This window comes from Muscardinus avellanarius, assembly GCF_963383645.1.
Source record: "Muscardinus avellanarius genome assembly, chromosome: 11".
Classification (NCBI taxonomy): domain Eukaryota; kingdom Metazoa; phylum Chordata; class Mammalia; order Rodentia; family Gliridae; genus Muscardinus; species Muscardinus avellanarius.
This window is the reverse complement of record NC_137797.1, coordinates 40368699-40389173: the sequence shown is the minus strand read 5'-3', so window position 1 is coordinate 40389173 and position 20475 is coordinate 40368699. Positions and strand designations below refer to the sequence as shown.

At 34.3% G+C, this 20475-nt stretch overlaps 1 protein-coding gene across 12 annotated transcripts in view; it reads right to left on the bottom strand.

The window, feature by feature from the left end:
- The window catches only part of PPFIA2 (PTPRF interacting protein alpha 2), a gene marked incomplete at both ends in the record, with an annotated part of 485975 nt that overhangs the window by 178796 nt on the left and 286704 nt on the right, over positions 1-20475 (bottom strand). For all 12 annotated transcript variants that reach the window (XM_080705637.1, XM_080705639.1, XM_080705631.1 and 9 more), the window contains one exon: positions 17187-17288. In XM_080705637.1, coding sequence (XP_080561763.1) covers positions 17187-17288 — 102 coding nt within the window. The remainder of the gene's footprint in view (positions 1-17186; positions 17289-20475) is intronic.

Here is a 20475-nt window from a genome sequence, read left to right as displayed (position 1 = left end):
TTGGCAGTTTTCCCAACCAAAGAGATTGTGATTTCCATATCTACCAAGAATCAACTTTGAACTCATGCAAAAAAGTAACAGTCACATAGGGGGAAGACAGATGCTCCAGATAAAGCAGACAGAACACCTGGCAAGAAAGCCACTCTAGGCAAAGTATTGGTAGCAGCCTCTGGTAAGAAGGAAGCTGAGCAAAGGATAGCAATAATACCAAGAAGGACGTGATCAGGAGAGTGATGATGAAGATGAAGATGAGGGTGAATTTGGGTCTGCAATGATGAACGCTGTGGATCTATCCCTGCCTTGGAGGACAAGGGTGATGAGAAAGTTAAGAGTAAAGAGGGACAGGAGAATGATAATAGAAGGTGGCTCTGAAGAAGGAACCTAGGGTTCATGGCTGACTAAGGATAGCTCCCGCAGAAGCCATTCCTGTGCCAGTGAAGAACATGGCTGATGATGAGATGGAGGGAAAATGATGGGGATGAGGAGGGTAAGAAATAAGATGAGGATGACAAGAAAAACAAGGGTGAAATTAGCCCATCCAAGAGGCATCTACAAAAGGAAAGAAGAAAATGGCCTCTAAAGCCAAGAAACAGAAGCAGAAGTCGTAGGACCAATACCATCTTTCAGTCTCTTTGTTGAACTCTAACAAGTCTTCTCTGAATTAAAAAGTTTTATCAGTGATCACTTTGCTAACACTGCTCTTGCTGTTGTGGATTCAGAACTGGAATGAATAGGAAGGTTGGCTTTGTGAATTTTGAATCTGCTGAAGACCTGGAAAAAAAGCTTTGGAGCACACTGGTTCAAAAGTATTTGCCAAAAAATTTAGACCATGGAAAACAATAGGGAGAGACAGTAAGAAAGACAGAGATATGAGAATGCTTTTGGACAAATGCCTCCCTTATCAAGCCACTCAGTTGAAGTAAAAGAATTTTCTGAAGATGGATTAGTCAGCAAGGATGGAAAGAGGAAAGGAGATACTTATGTCTGCTTTAAGGCAGAAGCTGATGCAGAGAAATGTTTGAAGAGAAGCAGGGAACAGAAATGGGCAGTTAAATGGTTTCCTGGTAATACACTGAAGAGAAATGTCAAAGTCAAGACTACTAAGAGGTAGAAAGAATAGCACTTGGATGGGTGAATCAAAAGCTCTGGTTTTGAGCAACCTCCCCAACAGTGCAGCAGAAGAAATTCTTCAGGAAGCACTTGAGAAGGCAACTTTTTTCAAAATGTTCTAGAACCAAAATGATAAATCTAAAGGGCATGTATTTATAGAATTTCTTTCATTTGAAGATGCTAAAAATGTTTCAAATTTCTGTAACAAAAGAAAAATTGAGGGCAGAACAATCAGGCTTGAGTTATGGAGACCCCCTAAAGAGCACCTAATGGAGGAAGCCAGCCACCTATAATTCTATTTTTCAACGTCTGTCTGAAGGTACCACCAAAGAGATTCTAAAAAAATCATGTGACAATTCTCTTTATGCAAGGATATCATTGAATAGAAAACTGATCCTGAACAGGGTTTGGCTTTGTAGGCTTCAACAATGAGGAAGATGACAACATTGCCCAAGGGTTTATCAAAGAAGGTGACATTGAAAGGAAATCTTTTTGCTTCTGGATATTTGAATTAACCCCTTGAAGTGATATGCTACAGCTGGCCTATTTATGTTTTGAGAGGTGATTATTAGTTTTTGCAAATTTTGTGAGTTGGTGGTTCAGAGACACCATGTTGGTAATTTGAAATAAATTATGATAGAGAAATTACACCATGTAAATTGGCAAAAGCTATAGGTCGTTGCTTTTAATTTTTATGTTTCTGATAGAATAAATTATTTATCAGAACGTTATTGTTACCAGCTATGAAGTCATCCTCGCTGAGATCCCCAAAACTCTGGAACATAGAAGGGACACCCTACTGTTCCATTTAGAAATCTCTGATCTAAAAAGTTTATGAGCATATTGTAAAATGTTGTATAGTGCCATCAATATTTAAATAACTTTGCTATAAGAAATAATCCTAAAAAGACCTGCAAGCAATTAACAGAATAATAGTATTTAGAAAAACATCAAAATTTCTGGAATACAGAAAGATAGGATTCTCTAAGATAGGACTAATTCTTTAGTGTATATTATAGAAGAGGCTTTCAATAATCTGGTACACAAAATGATTCACTTTATAGATTTCAGCCTATTTCATTAGCCACCATAATATTTTCTCAATGAACATAAAAGTTTTAACATGGTTTCAGGGGTAGGAGTGTATTCATTAATCTGCCAACATGGGCTTTTTAAAATTAAGGTTGATAGGGATACTACTACTACTGTTAAATGGCCAAGTTTCTAGCTATACTTATCAAAACTTTAGTTGCTGACTGTATCATAATATAGTATACCCAGAGATGAGATATTCATCTTTTTTTTTTTTTTTTTGCGGGTCAGGGGCATCTGACCTCTGAGCTACACCCTCTGCCTTATTTTTTATTCTTTATTTTTGAAACAGGGACTCGAGGGCCTCACTAAGTAGCTGAGGCTGTCTGTAAACCATGATCCTTTGGTCTCCACCTTCTGAATGCTGGAATTACAAGCATGAACCACCATGCCCAGCTGAGATATTCATCTTGAAGCAAGCATATTACATCAAATCTGTACAGCATGGAGGAGCCAGATATCTTTTTCTCGTTGTAATACTTTGGGTTTTTTGATGGTGCTAGGGTTCCTGGAAACCCTTCTACCTCCGGGCTACACTCCCAGACCTATTTTATACTTTTATTTGGAAACAGGGTCTCTTAAACCAGCGAGGCTGGCTTTGAACCTACATGATCCTCCTGTCTGCCTCCCAAGTGCAGGGGATTACAAGTGTGCGCCACCATGCCCGGCTCGTTGTAGTACTTTTTATCACTTTAGTAAAATCTTTTTCTGCATATGTATTTTCTTTCTAGGCCTCTTTGACCAACATCCTTTTTTGTCTGAATTCTAGCTTACAATAATGTTATCATATAAAACATTATTTTAATAAAAAACTTATTTTGCAGTGAAAGTAGTAATACAAATGACAGATGCTCCAAGGAAGCCTTACTTTTATCATTTATTCTGTTACATCATTCAGAGAAGCTGATCCTATAGAATTGTCAAAAGATCCAAAAAAATACTGTGTTTAAATCCAAAGTGGGAGATTCAACATATCGGTAGGTTGGGATGCAACCATCCTGGGACTCATATATGCTCAGAAATAGTGACAGGTGTTAGATGGAGCTTCTTTTTTTGAATGCATAGGGATCTATACATGTAGGCTTAAGAATTAAAGTTTATACTGAGACAGGAGAATGGTGGTTAGAGGCCAGCCTCAGCTACTTAGTGAGGCCCTTTGCAACTCGGTGAGACTCTTTCAAAATAAAGAACAAAAATATAGAGATGGAATTGTAGTTTGGAGGTAGAATGCCCCTGGGTTCCATTCCCAGTTCTGCAAAATAAATAAATAAATAAATAAATAAATAAATAAATAAAGTTTTATGATTAGAATTTATAAATGCCATGTAGAACCTCATTACCAGTTAGAGAAAGAATAATATTTATTTTTTGTAACATTTGTTATATTATTTTTATATATGTTATATATTAAATTATATCTTAAATTATTCACCTTTTTCTCATTCGCTATAGCTGATAATGAACGTTTGTGATTCTTATTAACATTAGTAGTCCACAGGTTACAAAATATATAGTATTGATATCAAAGAAGGACTTTACATCACAGGATCACATTTAGCTGAGTACAGTTAATAAAGATTATTGACTTCCATTTTTTAGAAATAGTGATTTATTTATGTATTTATTCATTTATGTCTAAGAAGTAAAGTTTCATTGTTGAGTAAGTAAATATAAGTATTATTACTACTTAGAATTTTGGGGGGTATACTAGGGATGGAATTCAGGGGCGTTCTACCTCCAAGCTATACCCTAGACCTACTTTTTTATTCTTTATTTTGAAATAGGTTCTCACTGAGTTGCAAAGGACCTCACTAAATAGCTTAAGCTGTCCATGAACCCCTATCCTCTTGTCTCAGTCTCCCAAATCCTGAGATTGCAAGTGTGTGTCACCAAACCCAACACTACTACTTAGAATTTTAATAAGGAAAGAGAATATGACAAATATTGGGTTATAGTATAGATTTACCTCTTGCGGCTGCTCAAAATATTTTGAACATACCCTTCTATTTGATATTCCATCACATTCTGAATCCCATTTCCCCAGTTCAGAATCTAAAAACATTTCTTGGCCGGGAGTGGTGGCGCACGCTTGTAATCCTCGCGCTTGGGAGGCAGAGACAGGAGGATCACGCAGGTTCAAAGCCAGCCGCATGTGCTGGCTTAGGAGACCCTGTTTCCAAATAAAAATGTAAAAATAGGTCTGGGAGCCCAGTACCACCAAAAAAACAAAAACAAACAAAACAAAACAAAACCCCATTTCTTGGCTGTGTTTATCAGTAGGTGGCAGACTTGAGTCAGTCAATCTGAACCACCCCTATGGGTCTGGTCTGACCTGGGCAGTGGGTTCTACTTTGCTGGCACAAGTCATGGAAGATACAGCATGTTTCTGGGACAAAGGGTGTGTGGAAAACTTACAATGCTAAAGTATATAAATCTTTCTGGAAGCTCAATTTAAAGACTTCTTAATATCTTAATTTCTAAATCAAAGCAATTAAACCATATTCTGTTTGTGCAATTATATGTTCTCATGTGCAAATAATGAAACCTGAATTTGGACTTCCGGGAAGATGGCGACGGAGCAAAACGGGGCTTAAGAGCCCCGCTAACAACCAATCTCTATTACCACAAAATCAGCGCCTTTCATAGCCAGAAAACACCATCAGCAGAGAAACAAAAAATGTAATTTTAAGGGACAGAGAAAAAGAGGGCTGGAAAAACGAGACACCAGAAACCAGACCACAGTGCTGCAGCCGGAGCCGCGGCATGAAACAGCGGGCACCATTTTGCCTTGCAGCACCAGGCTCCAGAGAGGAAGGTAACTCATAACAGAGCTCAGAAACCAGAGAGGAGATACACCGGCCTCACGCCCAAGAACAAGGCAGCAGCACCTACTGCTGGTGGCAGCGGCGAGTTCACCGGACGGCACCAGACCAACTCACTCAACAGCCCACCAAGCTCCAGAGAGGAGCGGCGGACAGCGAGCCGAGGTGAGCCGCTGCGGAACAGCCGGGCGGGATTCGGCAAATTTCTCGGCGCAGGGAGCAGCTAAAGCTCCCAGGGGCTGGGCTCAGTGCACCCTGCACGGACTCAGAGTGGAGTTCAAAAACAGAAATGAAATACGCCAGCCTCAGACTCCATGCGTCTGAGACTCTGTGATACAACCCAGTAAAGGAGTAGTGGGGACTTAGATACCACAGACTCGAGATCCACAGCACCTTAAGTGAAGTCGTAGTGACCTAGAGAAGAACCCAGAGAAGGCACAAACTTCCGAAATCATGGGAAACAGGAATAATACTAGAGCAATGAATGCCCACAACCCCACAACATCAGAACCTGATAAAACAGAAAATCAGAGATTTATAGAAGATCAAATCAAAAGAGAGATAAAGGATGCAATTAATGAAGTAAAGGCCTCAATTCAAAGTACAAACAACCGATTAGACCACATGGAGAATAGAATCTCGCTCCTAGAAGATGATCATCCAAAAAATGAACACATAGTTTCTAATTTAGAAAAAAAAATTCCGACAGCAGGAATCTGACATTGAAGAAATATGGGCCCATTTTAAGAGAGCTAACCTAAGAATAATTGGAATAGAGGAGAGAAAAGAAGGTGAAACCAAAGGGATTAACAATCTTTTCAAGGAAATAATAGCAAAAAATTTTCCAAACATAGAGCAAGAGGTTGATACACAGGTCCAGGAAACTTATAGAACCCCCGTTAAAGAGGATCAGAGAAGAGGATCCCCACGCCACATAATTGTCAAAATGACCAATGTGGAAGCCAAGCAGAGAATCTTAAAGGCAACAAAAACAAAGGACCAAGTGACATTCAGAGGCAAATCAATTAGAATCACTCCAGACTTCCCAAACCAAGCCATGAGAGCCAGAAGGGCTTGGAGTAACATATTCCAAACTCTGAAAGAAAACAACTTCCAGCCAAAAATTTCCTACCCAGCAAAACTTTCTATCAAATTAGATGGGGAAATAAGAAGCTTCCAAGATAAACAGAAACTGAAGGAATTTATGTCTTCAAAACAAGTGCTAGAGAAAATACTCAAAGAGATTAACTACAAAGAAGAAATAGGTAACACACACCAGAACCAGAGAAATAAGATTTTTCATCCAACAGACAACTAAGATTGGTTATCTGTGGAGATTCATTATTCATGTTAGTCTTTTACTTATCTCTACATTGTATTGTTTGCTTTTATTGTTGCTAATTTTTAGGATTTCTAGTTGGAATACTAATATACCTTCAGATATAGCATTTGGAAATATTTTATCCCATTCTATCAGTATCTTTTAACTCTGTTTACATTGTCTTTGGATATACAATATTTTTGTATTTTTCAGGGAGTTTTTTTACCCTTTTTTGCCTGTGCCATTGAAATCATATCCAAGAAATCACTGCCAATTTCAATGTTGTGAGGTTTTATGACCCAGATTTTCTTCTAAAAGTTTATAGTCTTAAGAATTATATTTAGGTCTTTTATCTATTTTGAGTTAATATTTGTATATGTGTTAGGTAAGGGGCCAATTTTATTTTTTATGTAATTATTATTTTTCAACAATATTTAGTTAAAAGATTATTATTTCCTCCACCAAATGTTCGTGGAAACCTTGTCAAAAATAACTTGACAATATATGGAAGAATTTAGCTCTAGGCTTTTATTTAACTCCAATGGTTTATATATCTGCCTTTAGAACAGTACTATACTGTTTCAATTATTGTAGCTTTATATGGTTTGAAATCAGAAAATATACATCTTCTAGCTTTGTTCTTCTTTGAGATTGTTTTGGGTATCTAGAGTCCATATTCCATATCAGGAAAGATTTTTTCTAAAAAATAAATAAATAAATGTATGATAGCTTCACCTAAAAAAAAAAAAAAGAAAAGAAAAAATATTCTCTGGTAAGAAAGAAAGCAAAAAGAAATATTGAACTGTTATCTTTTAGTCATCAAAAGCTTGGTATCAGACAAATGAAACTGTTTTGTGAGATTATCATCATTAATATTGGATAAATTTCTATAAAACTAGATGTCAACCACTAAGCCATACATGGGAAGGAGGGACGGGGAGGGAACGGGGTAGGGATCGGGTAGGGGCTAACTGGGTGATGTGTGCGTGTATGTCTACAAAAGTGTTTTCTTTATACCATTATGATGTATGAATACATTGCACCAATAAAAAATAAAAAAATAAAAAAATAAAAAAATAAAAAACTGAATTTGTGTTTATCAATATAGCCTTTTTTTGGTAGTACTAGGGATGGAACCCTTCTACCTCTGGGCTACAATCCCAGAATATATATATATATATATTCTGAACATAGTAGATGCTTGGTGTGATTTCAGAGTGATTGCAGAGAGATTGGTGTGGTGTGAAAGCATCTACTATGTTCAATATAAGAATATATATATATATATATATATATATATATATATACATACATATATATATACATACATGTATGTATATATATATACATACATGTATGTATATATATATATCTGGAAATGGGGTCTCTTAAGCCAGCAAGGCTGGCATCAAACCTATATGATCCTCCTATCTCCGCCTCCGAAGCATGGGGATTACAAGCGTGCGCCACCATGCCCAGCCAATATAGACATTTGTAAGGGCTGAACAATTTAACTTATCCTGAATACTCCTAATATCTAGAAAAATATTTTATGTAATGTATACTTAATGCTTTTTAATTAAATTAATGACCATCGTAATTTTCTATGCTGGAGAATATAGCCAAAATGTTCTTACTTGAAATATAGGCATTTATTTAATAATAAGATGAAACAAATGAAAAGAAAGAAATAAGGGAATAAAAGAGAGAAAAATAGAGAGAAAGAAAGATAGGCAAATTTGCTTTTGGACTCTTCTCTATGCAGTACCATGGCAATTAGTTAAAATAAGCACATTACAAAAGGCAGCAACAAGCAATCTCAGAGAGATTGGTGTGGTGTGAGAGCATCTACTATGTTCAATATAAGAAATACTGGAAAAATTACAATCATGAAATCAAGGAACAAAAATTACACCTAATGGCCTTAAGGGTCATGTGTTGGAAGCAAGGCTTGCTGATCTATAAAATAATGAAATTCAATTTAGGAAATTCAGTCTAATTTACCAAGAATATTCTCATCAAAAACTACCTGAATAAGTTCTGAAATGGCAGACTACAATTGAATCTCCTGTTGATATCAGGGCCATCAATCATAGGTGTCTTATGTTCAGCATCCACGGGTCTACCCAATGGAGAATATTTTGGAAATTGACTGAAGAGATATAAACAAGTGACTTGAAAGAAAATGTTCAATAAATGATTTTAACCCAACACTTTAAAAACATAGAAATATCTTGCCAATCTATTTATCTTCTTGCTCATATTTTTTAGGAAAGTAAACATTCCAAGGAAGCTCAAGTTTGAATTGGTAAAACTCATGGAGCTTCAAGGTGATGGTATTACCAGAAAAGCTACTGGGGATAAAATAGGTGCTAACAGGCTGAGGAATACAAATTGCCATTTCAAGAATCTATTTAAAATCCAGATATTTAATTGTGACAAGTAAATAGTGTATTTGCAAAAAAAAAGTGAATAAATTTAAAATTTAAGAGGAAAGACTTATGTAAGATACCAGTAACAATATACTAATTAGACACATTTGCTAAAGAGATAAATTGGAGATCTTAGAAGATGTAAAGATCTCCCTTGCTCTTGGTTAGGCAGAATAAATATTATCAAAATGGTGGCCATTCTAACAAAAATGACCTATCGAGTCAATGTAATTCCTATCAAAACACCAATATCATTTTTCACAGAACTAAAAAAAATCAATTCTAAATTTTATATGGAAAAACAAAAAACCCAGAATAGTCAAAGAAATTCTGAATATTCCAGAATTCCAGACTAAATTATAGTACAGAGCTATAGTAGTAAAAACAGCATAATAGTGGCTGTTAATAAAAACAGACATATAGACCAATGAATGAAATAGAAAATACAGAAATAAATCCAGATATTTATAGCGAATTTATTTTCAACAAAAGTAACAAACACATATGTTGGAGAAAGGACAGACTTTTTTTGTGTGTATGTGGTGCTGGGGATTGAACCCAGGGGCATTCTACCTCTGAGCTACACCCCCAGCCCGTTTTTTTTGTTGTTGTTTGTTTTTTTGTTGTTTTGTTTTGTTTTTGAGACAGGGTCTCACTAAGTTGCAGACAGCCTAAATAGCTAAGGCTGGCTGCAAACAGGATCCTCCTTTCTCAGCTTCCCAAGTACTAGGATTACAAACCACGCCTGGCAAAGGACAGACTTTTTAACAAATGGTATTGGGGAAACTGACTATTTGTATAAATATGGAATTAATTTCTTACCTATCACTCTGCAAAAGAGTCAACTTTATATGTATTAAAGATCTGGAAATTAGACCAGAATCTTTGAAGTTACTAAAGGAGAACATAGGTCCAACACTCCAACCTATAGGCACAGGTATAAACTTCTTTAATAAGACCCCCAAAGCTCAGGATATTAAAATAAAAATAAATGGAATGGTATTAAACTAAAAAAAAGTTTTGCTTATTAGAAGAACCCCACAAGAGTCTAAAGAAAAAAACCTACAGAATAAGAGATCTTTGCCAGCTATGCCTCTGATAGAGGTCTTAGAGGAGTAATATTTGGAATAGACAAAGAAGTTGATTGTTTTCTTTTTGCAGGTCTGGGGATAGAACCCGGGGCATCTGACCTCTAAGCTACATCCTGTGCCCTATTTTTTCTATTCTTTATTTTGAAACAGGGTCTCACTAAGTTGCAGAGGGCCTAAATAGCTGAAGCTGTCAATGAACCATGATCCTCAGGTCTCAGCCTCCTGAATGCTGGGATTACAAGCATGTGCCACCATGCCCAGGTGAACTTAAAAAATTTAACACTAGAAAAATAAAATAAAGGCCAGGAGTGGGTGGTGCATGCTTGTAATCCCAACATTCAAGAGGATGAGACCAGAGGATCACAGATTGCAGACAGCCTCAGCTACTTAGGGACACCCTTCACAACTTAGTGAGACCTTGTTTCAAAAATAAAGAATAAAAAAAAAATAGGGCAGGGAGTATAGATCAAAAGTCAAATGCCCCTGGGTTCTAAACAAACCGCAAAAACAAAAACAAACACAAAAAAACAAACAAAAAAACCCACAAGTAACCCATTCAAGTAATGGGCAATTGAACTAAATAACTAAATAGACATTTCAAAAGAAAGATATAAATAGCCAATGAATATACAAACAATGTTCAACATCATTAGCAATTAGGAAGATGCAAATCAAAACCACACTGAGATTCCATCTATCACCAATCAGAATGTTAACCATCAAGATATTAAAAAATAAATGCTGGTGAGGATGTGGGGAAATAGAAACTGTTCTACACTGTTGATAGGATTGCAAATTAAGGTAGCCACAGAAGAGTTTAGTGCATAGATTCCTCAGAAAAATTTGGAATAGATCTACCATATGATACAGCTGTATTACCTCTAGGTATCTTTCCAAAGTAACTGAAATCAAGAAAATTATATTAATATCTGTATACCTACATATATAGCAGCACAATTCACAAAAGCCAAATTATGGAAAAGCCTAGGTATCCATTAACAGATGAATGAATTACAAAATTATGGAATATATACACAATGGGATTTTACTCAGCAATAAAGAACAAAATGATGCCGTTTGCAGGAAAATGGAAGAGCCTGGAGAACATTATGTTAAGTGAGATTAGTCAGTCACAGAAATAAAGGAACATACATTTTTCCCTCCTATGTGGAAGCTAGGGCGTCTTATGGGATTTAAGAGAACCTTGAGATAATTGAGGAGAAATTCCACTGGCCAGGGTAGTCTAGGAGAGGGTTGGGGGAGAGGAATGATCACAGAAGGAATTGCTTCCATTGACATTAGATACATATATCAGAACACCAATATAAACCTCAATATTCTATTTGGGGCAGGGGGAGTGGGGAGGGAGCTGGGGAAAAGCCCAGCAAGTGCATTGTGCACATATGCCATGATCACTATGAAGTGCATTCTGATGTGACCACAATGCACCAATAAAAGTATAAAAATTAGCAAGGCATGGTGGTGCACGCTTGTAATCCCCTTGTTTGGGAGGCGGAGACAGGAGGATCCCACAGGGTTCAAAACCAGTCTGGCTGGCTTAAGAGACCCTGTTTCCAAATTAAAAAAAAAAAAAACTAAAACAAATTAAATAAAAGCCTAAAATAAATAAATAAATAAATATTGTAAAAAAGATAAACTTTTGCAGAAGGTGCTATTGATGCTGTATTTGGTATACTCAGATCACAGGAACTAAATGCCTATCAATTTTATGTTGGAATGACTTTTAAATCACCATAGCCAATACATATAAACACATAAATAAAATATATGCACAGCACACCATATATTTCTTTCTCTCTCTCTCTCTCCCTCTCTCTCTCTCTCTCTCTCTCCCTCTCTCTCTCTCTTTCTCTCTCTCTCTCTCTCTCTCTCTCTCTCTCTCTCTCTCTCTCTCCCTCTCTCTCTCTCTCTCTCTCTCTTCTCTCTCTCTCTCTCTCTCTCTCTCTCTCTCTCTCTCTCTCACACACACACACACACACACACACACATACACACAACACACACACACACTACCATGCATTACAAGGATTTTATGTATGTTTCTTGTTTTTGAATGCAATAGCTGTTGGGAGAACATAGAGCATGGTCCTTTCTTTTTTACCCTTATGCTTATCATATTTATGATAAGTATGATATATATGTATATATATGATATATGTATGTATTTTATTTTTTGTGGTACTATGGGTTGAACTCAGGGTACAAACTATACCCAAGGACCTTTTCATTTTTTGTTTGAAAACAAGGTCTCACTAGGATATTGAGAGTCTTGCTATTTTGCTGAGGCAGGCCTTGAATCTGAATTTCCTCCTGTGTCAGCCTCCCAAGTACCAGGATTACAGGCATTCACCATATCTTACCATACATAACACTTTCATTTTAAACATTATACAGACACCGGGGTGGTAGCACACCCTTGTAATCCCAGCATTTGGGAAGTGGAGACTGGAGGATGGCAGTTCGAGGACAGCCTCAGCTGCTTAGGGAGGCACTTCCTAAATCAATGAAACCCTGTTTCAAAAATAAAAGGACTAACCTGGTGTGGTGGCACACGTTTATAATCCCAGCATTCGGGAGGCTGAGACTGGAGGACTATGGTTCACAGACAGCCTCAGCTACTTAGTGAGGCCCTCTGTAACTTAGTGAGACCCTGTTTCAAAATAAAGAATAAAAAATAGAGCAGGGGGGTGTAACTTGGAGGTCAAATGCCCCTGGGTTCCATTCCCAAACCTGCAAAATAAATAAACAAACATATAAATAAATAAATAAATAAATAAATAAATAAATAATATAGGGCTGGGGATGTAGCTCAGAGGTAGAATGCCCCTGGGTTCCATTCTCAGAACAGAAAAAAAAAATATATATATATATATATTTACAAACACACACATATGCGTATACAAAAAAGTAATTTTATCTTCTTTCATCCGGTAATGTATTACTTTTGTGGTTGAATTGTATGTTCTACACATTTAGGAAATATGTTCCAAGACTATGTTAATTTGTGTACTCGAGTTTATCAAAAAGAGTAAGTTTTTTCTTTTTATTAATAGGTGGCTGATTTTATCTCAACCTCTATTAAAATAATTCATTTGGCTCAGAACAAAAATAAGGGTGTGATAATGAATATTTCCAATAAATTAAATCTTTTTTTAATTTATAATCCATGAGATTGAATTGCAATTCTGTTATTTATAAATGATATTAGGTTTGGCTTTCGATATTATAAATTTTTTTTCAGTCACAAAATAGTTAATATTCTAAACCATTCTCAATAATATAAATTATATTTTGAGGTCTTCAGCTATAAAAAAACACTATTCTCAATTCTGTTATTGACATATGTGTAATTATATTAAAAACTCTATCATCATACCCATAACTATATTAAATTTCCAGTTTTCATTTATAATTTATTTAATATATATTCTTCAAAATATAATGTTTTATTTTATAAATTTGAACATGTTAAAATATTAGAAATAAATTGTTTGATACCTTGCCAAATATGGTCAGAGGAGTTTTAGGAATAAATGTTTGTTTCATAACTTTTAATTAGTCTGATGTATTTTTCCATTTTTATGTATGCTTTTAGGTTTATAGATTCAGTTTATAAATCTTATTTTATTAAATTTATTTATCAAATTTTATGTAAATTTTCTACAATTTTATTGGTATAGAAATGTTAAAAAATCAGGTGTATTTCTATGTTTCTATCAATGTCCCGTGTAATTTTTGAAATTTGTATTTTTGTATAATTAGAATACACTTAGGATGATTTTATTTTCATGCCTTCAATTTAATTATTTGAGGTAGCTATATTTAAAAGCAACTCTAGAATTTTTTTTCTTTTATTCCTCCTATTTTTAAGCTGTATATCAATTGTTTCTATATTAACAAAACTGATACTTGGCCATAACTTTCAGTTCTGACACGGGAATAAATAAATTGCATTCTATATAATTAACATAAATTCAATTAAGACCAAATTACAAAAATTTGAACAAACTTTTCTCTTCTTTAAACACAGTCCTTTTGTATCAGATGTGATATGTAGGTATCACAGAAAAATGATTTCTTGACTATATATCCTGTGGCTAAGCCAAGAAGCAGAATCCCTGGGTGTGTCACTCGCAAGCTCTGTGGACTTTGGCATCTCAGTACCTTAGTTTCCTTGCTAGTTTAGAGATTATAGTGAGCTTCCTGTGAGGACATGGCAAGTTAAACATGTAAAACTTTTGGAAAATCACTTAGCATTTAATTAATAAGATTACCTACTATATTTTCATTGTTTTTACTATGCATATTAAGTAAACTTTAACTCACACTGAACTTAAGCTTTGTGTGTGTGTGTGTGTGTGTGTGTGTGTGTGTGTGTTTTACAGGGATGGAACCCATGGCATTCTACCCCTGAATTACACCTCAGCCCTATTTTTTTTCTATATTTTGAAACAGGGTCTCACTGAGTTGCAAAGGGCCTCACTAAGTAGTAGCTGAGCCTGTTGTGGAACCCAGATCCTCCTGTGTCAGCCTCCCAAATGTTGGGATTACAAGCATGTACCACCATGCTTGGCTGAAGCTTTTGCTTGAGAAAAGATATAAATTAATTCAACTATATTGAGAAAAAACCCTTTATGATCTATTGCTTTTTTTGACACTCCAAAATTAACACAGTTGACCCTATTCACTCAGGAGTTCTCTTTGTGAACGGTCTTTGTGTTATTTATCTCAGTTTATGAATTTATGCTAATTCTTCAATGTTGAGAAAGACAGAAGTTTATTAGAACCCTGGAACTTAGAAGACTGAAGTCTAATAACAAACTTTATGAGTGAGAATAAAACTTAATCATACTGCTTTTTTTCATGACTAACGAGTAGATGTTTATAGCAAGAGCAAATACAATGCATATAAATAAACAACTATAAAAATCTATTAAAATAGTTAAACTTACCAAGATTTGATAAGACATTTTGAGAGAAGAGGGAAAATGTATCTGAGTTCTACCTTGAAAGCATGCATACACACATACACACACACACACATGCACATGCACACACACACAGAGATGGAGGAGGTTCAGGGTGGTTACACAATCTCAGAAATTGTTATATAATTAGTTTTCTGTACAACAGACGCTTCCTATGTTTGTTTTCCTTGACATAGCAAGAAAAATCCTTTACATTACTGCTTTAAGGAAGGTAGAAAAATGTTTCTTAGTTTTATTCATATTTTCAAAGTAACTATTATTCATGCTTAAAATCAATGGCCTCAATTTCCGTTTTCCTAAAAGAACTCTATATTTTTCTCCTTCTGACTCCTGAGCAAATATTTCTCCTTTAGCTCATGTTGCTTCCTTTATTGTCCAAAGCTCCTTTGCAGGTACATAGCCAACAATACTTATGGGATTTATGAGATTTAATGTGATAAAAATTATGTGGATACTGAAACCAAACTTCAAGTTCACTAAAACTGGCCACACTTCAGAAGGAACAACACATGCCACACTAAAGCAATCTAACTCCCCAGCAACATTTGCTCTATTCTGCCCTATACCTTTTAGTTCCTTCATGAATTTAACTTGAGTAGTAGTGCTGATGACCTCATGCTTAGGGCTCTGGATTTAGATTGCTTTACCTTTCAAATCTTTTCTCTACTCTTTACTAATTATATGATAACTGGCAATTTTCTGACCATTTTTTAATTCATTTGCTTTGCCTGTGAAATGGAATGATTGAAACATCTCCTTCATAAGGCTATAGAGAGAAAGGGTATCTAAAGGAGAAATACATACAGTGCATAAAAGGTATGCATTTAATTCCTTTCTCAGTTTTCTGTTCCTACTTTTGGCTGTACTGCCTTATATCCAAATTAAAACATAAGATAATGGGATAAGACAGAATAAGACTTATGGCTGAAACAAACTTGAAATATGCATGATATGCAGTGTAAAGTTAAAAATCAAGAGTAACATTTTTAAAGAAATAGAAATAAATCATCCAATATTGTATAACATCATCTAAACTGCCCATGTAATGCCCTCTTTGAGGCAATCTGAGACTGATGCATCAAAGTTTCAATTAAAACAATTCACATGTAGGTGTATGAATCCTTTTTCTCTCACAGAGCCCTTGATAAATAAGGATATAAATTGAGTCTGATTATACAACCATTTTGCATGTAATTCTCTCTCATTCCAGGCACAAGTGAACGGCTTGTGAAGCCATATTTTTATATTCATCTTTAAGACTGAGAATAAAACGAATGGGCCAACAACTATTTGTTTTCTTAGCATTAATCTGTTAAAAATATGGAACTTAAAACATTTTTACCTGCTTAATATTTAAATTGAATTCATATACACACAAAAAGAATTTCTATTTTATTTTAAAAGAAAAATTATTTTAATTTATGAGTAATATAACAGTTTTGTATTTAATGAAAATTCATGGCTGTTTTTTGCTGACCTTGAAAATATAGCACCTTTGATCAAAATTCTGAACTTTAATGTCACATGACATGTGATATAATTGATTAGATGCACGGGTTTTAAGTGTAGAATGAAAAAATTTCAGTGAAATAAGATTTCATGAAATAATGTATCAGCACTGGCAGTCTTCTTAGAGATCTTCTAAGATATAAATGGTAGGACTCCTATTGGCAGAGGTCTGTTTCAATGACTTCTTACTCTTAATGCTTTTTCATTTTTTAAATAGATTATTTGAGGGCTGGGATGTAGCTCAGTGGCAAAGCTCCTGCTTTGCAGGTGTGGCGCTCTGGGTTCGATCCCCCGTTCCAAAAAAGACAAAAAAAAAAAAAAGACAAAAAAAAAAACCCTTTAAATAGATTATTTGAAATGAAGAAAGGACCAAATCTATGCCATTGGCACCCTATCATTTTAACTCTTATTTCTCTCCCAAACCTCTCCTTCTTTGTCCATTGCTAGCCTCTGATATATTTCTCTGTTCCCAATACAATCTCCTGAAAGTTTGAAACCTATTATCGAAATTCATCCCATATTTTTAAAGTACAATAAAGACCAGAAGAAATAGAAATATTTTCCAAGGCAACATAGTGATTTAGTAGCTGAAACTATAATTTAGGTTTCCTGTCTTTTTATTTTCAGTCATGTAGTATATTCTCTTTTTTTTAAAGGCAACCACTGACTGTGAATTTGTATGTGCTTAAAGTATTCATAAAGTTTTTAAGTGCTTATGCTTCCTTTTTTTATATATGCAGTACATCAGTCACTGAACTACATATGTAATTAATTCTAAGAAGAGGATGCTTTACACTTACTCTTGTGTTGTTTCTTTCTGCTTTAAGTTCAGAGATTTCTTCTTCTTTTTCTAGAAGTTGTTCCCTGCAGGCATTCAATTCTTTTGTCAATGCAGCAAATTCCTGGAAAAGAATAAAAAGATTGGAAATCGTGTTCAAGATACAAAAGAATGAATTCAGGCTGGAAGAACAATATGCCAAATATAAGATTTTGAAAGAAAAGACTGGGGGAAGATGTTGACTGTATTGCCTGATTGATATGCATTCCATTATTCAAAAAATGCTAACCTATAATACTTATACACTTTTTTTAATCAAAATGTACTGCTCACATGGATGTACAAAGTACATTTCAAAAATATCACATCCTTCATATTGACTTTAGCATTAATATGATTATTGCTAGAATGATTTGTTTGGCTCATTTTCTGAGCAGCCCCCAAATCTTATACTTTGATTTCTATACAGTAATATTTAGACAAAATATATAGTACATCATAAAAGCAACAATACAAAAAACTCCATTGAATGCTATTCAGAGACTAAGAAAGTTATTAGCAAGGTGAAGAAAGAAAACACTTTTCTCTAACAAAATAATAAATATTATTATTTTGATTAAAAAACTTATCCAACATTTGATAATGTTTTCTAAGACTTTCTTGTTAATCTTTGTATTTCTCAGTCTGTTTGACAGGTAAGCTTTATGTGTACAAGTAAAGTGAATTTTACTTGCTCACATCTATATATATCACCAGTTTCTTAAGACACAGTGGGTGACAAATTAATATTTTCAATAAATGAAAACAGGTTACATTATAACCCAAAGTTGGAGGATGTGGAGTAATCCTATCTTCAAGTGGTTAATGACACTTTGAAGGAAATTCCAATGGCTTTCAGTCCCAAGATCAGAAATCACAAGACATGAGTGTTTTTATCTTTAAGTAGTGAATTAAGACTTAGAAAAGATTAATTAATAAAAAAATCTATTCCAACCATTCTGGTAATCTAAGTTATAAGCAAATACTAATTTAACTTTTAAAAATGATAGATCCATATTATCATGAAAAACTTCACAATGATCCTCAATAGCAAAATCAATTCTTATCAAATATTTAAATATTTGGGAAAATTTAGGTTCAGGTTGATAAGGGCACTCTCAGAAGATTAAAAAGAAAAGAAAATATGGGAGAGACAGTTTTGGTTAACCTAACCTTCATGAAGGCAAATTTAGTAAATGAGTATAATAATTATGCTTAGCTGGGAAAGATTTGGGATTTATATTTTCATTTGCATCAAACCACTTATTTTGTTGAATTTCTCTGAATGGCACCAGCCCAGTGGGCACTTCAAAGACCTTAGAGCTTACTTTCAAGCTTGGAATCTAGATGAAAGAGTTCATTGTTACATTTTGGATGCTGTTGCAGATAAATGTTTTCCCTCCTGACTGCTGCCTGCTTACATGTTGTTGATACTTTTGGAGAATATTATTTAAGTGGAGAATGGAAATAAGCACCAGTAGAAAACAGTAAACCCTTTTTTTTAAAAAAAAAACAATAACTTTTTATATTGTAAAATTTTGATGGAGAAAAAAGTGGCACATAAAGATTTTATATTGTGTATAATTAACATGTAGGCATTTCAAAGGATACCTATACTTATTTACTATAATGTTGACTCACATTACAAATAAAATTTGTACATTGAATGACAAACCAAATTATAAAAACATATATTTGTGCTTATCATTCTAAGGGTAAGTATACCATCTATAGAAGTAAATGAGACCTAAAATAAATGTTTCAGAATGGTAATATTATATATCTTTAGTGGTGACATAATTATGAATTATTTTGGTTCGAAACTTTTATATGTTTCTATTATCAAAACTCTCTACAATGATAAAATGTGATTTTATTCATTAAAGAATAAGAGAAAATGAAAACAAGCATATATTTAAAACAGAAGACCAAATTTGACCAAGATGTTATTTGGAACAGATGATGTGTTTTGTTGTTGTTATGAACGTGCTGTTTGTTGATCTATGCATTAAGATTAATGTTATATTTATTAACTTCTAGCAAATTTCAAGCACTATTTTTACATTTTTTAATCTCATCTTTCCCTATAAGTTCCTGGAAATGGAATCTCATTCCTATCTGATGGTTTAGAAAGATGAATTACAAATATGTTATGTCTAAGTTCACAAAGTTCTTAAGCCATAAGGGGTGAATTAGCTCTGAGCACAGTTCACCAGATGTTAAGTGTTATCCTCTTTTGTCCTATCATTTTGAATCTAGTTGTTTATTGGTTTTTATGATTCAGATTTAAAGTATTAGGAGTCCCAGTCTTTCTAATCATTACCACAATTATCTTGCAGGATCTCCCTTAATTAGTCTAATGAGAATGTAGGGAAGCAGGAGACCCAAGGCAGTTCCTTCTCCATGGAGCAACCCATATTATAAAATAATGTCTCACTTATCTGGAACTGCAATGGATGCAGATTTGATAGAATTAACCACCCAAAATTTGTATACTTCTCTTCTGACATTTCTTTTTTTTTTTTTGTACTTCCTTCTTCATTCATAGCATGAGCTAAGTAATGCCATCTAATAATAATAATAATAATAATAATAAGAAGAAGAAGAAGAAGAAGAAGAAGAAGAAGAAGGAGAAGAAGGAGGAGGAGGAAGAGGAGGAGGAGGAGGAGGAAAAAAATAGAAATAGAAAAAGAAAAAGAAAAAGAAATATAGTTAACATTGACAAAGTCCTTACAATATATCGGGAAGTCTAAGAAGCAACTTAGATCTTATTATCTCACTAATCCCAATAGCATCCAGTTTCTCAAACTGTGTTGTTAGAACAGTATTTTCTATAAAGTTCCTCCAAATCCATAGCCAAATTAGATTTGAGCAATAATATATCTTTTATATTTGGTTTTGAGAATTTATAAACAGCCCATAATAATGCAAGAAATTCTGAGAAAAACTGGTTTTGTGGTCAATTGGAACAACCACTATTTCCAGGAATAGGGAAATAGATGAATTAATATTAGTAATTCTACTTGGGGAAATATTCTGCAAGGAACAGAATAGATTGGATCTTTGCATTAGAATAAAAATATGTCAGAGATATAATTTTGAGCAAAAAAAGGTAAGAAACAACCCGAAATATAATACAGAATTTTGTCAGAAGTTGAAATCTGTAAGGGATAAATGTTACAAAAATATTCATACTTCACCATGTCTAAATTAAAAGAGATAGGAAAAGCTGAGTTTGCTTTTAATGTCTGAAACAAGATTAGATCAAAAAC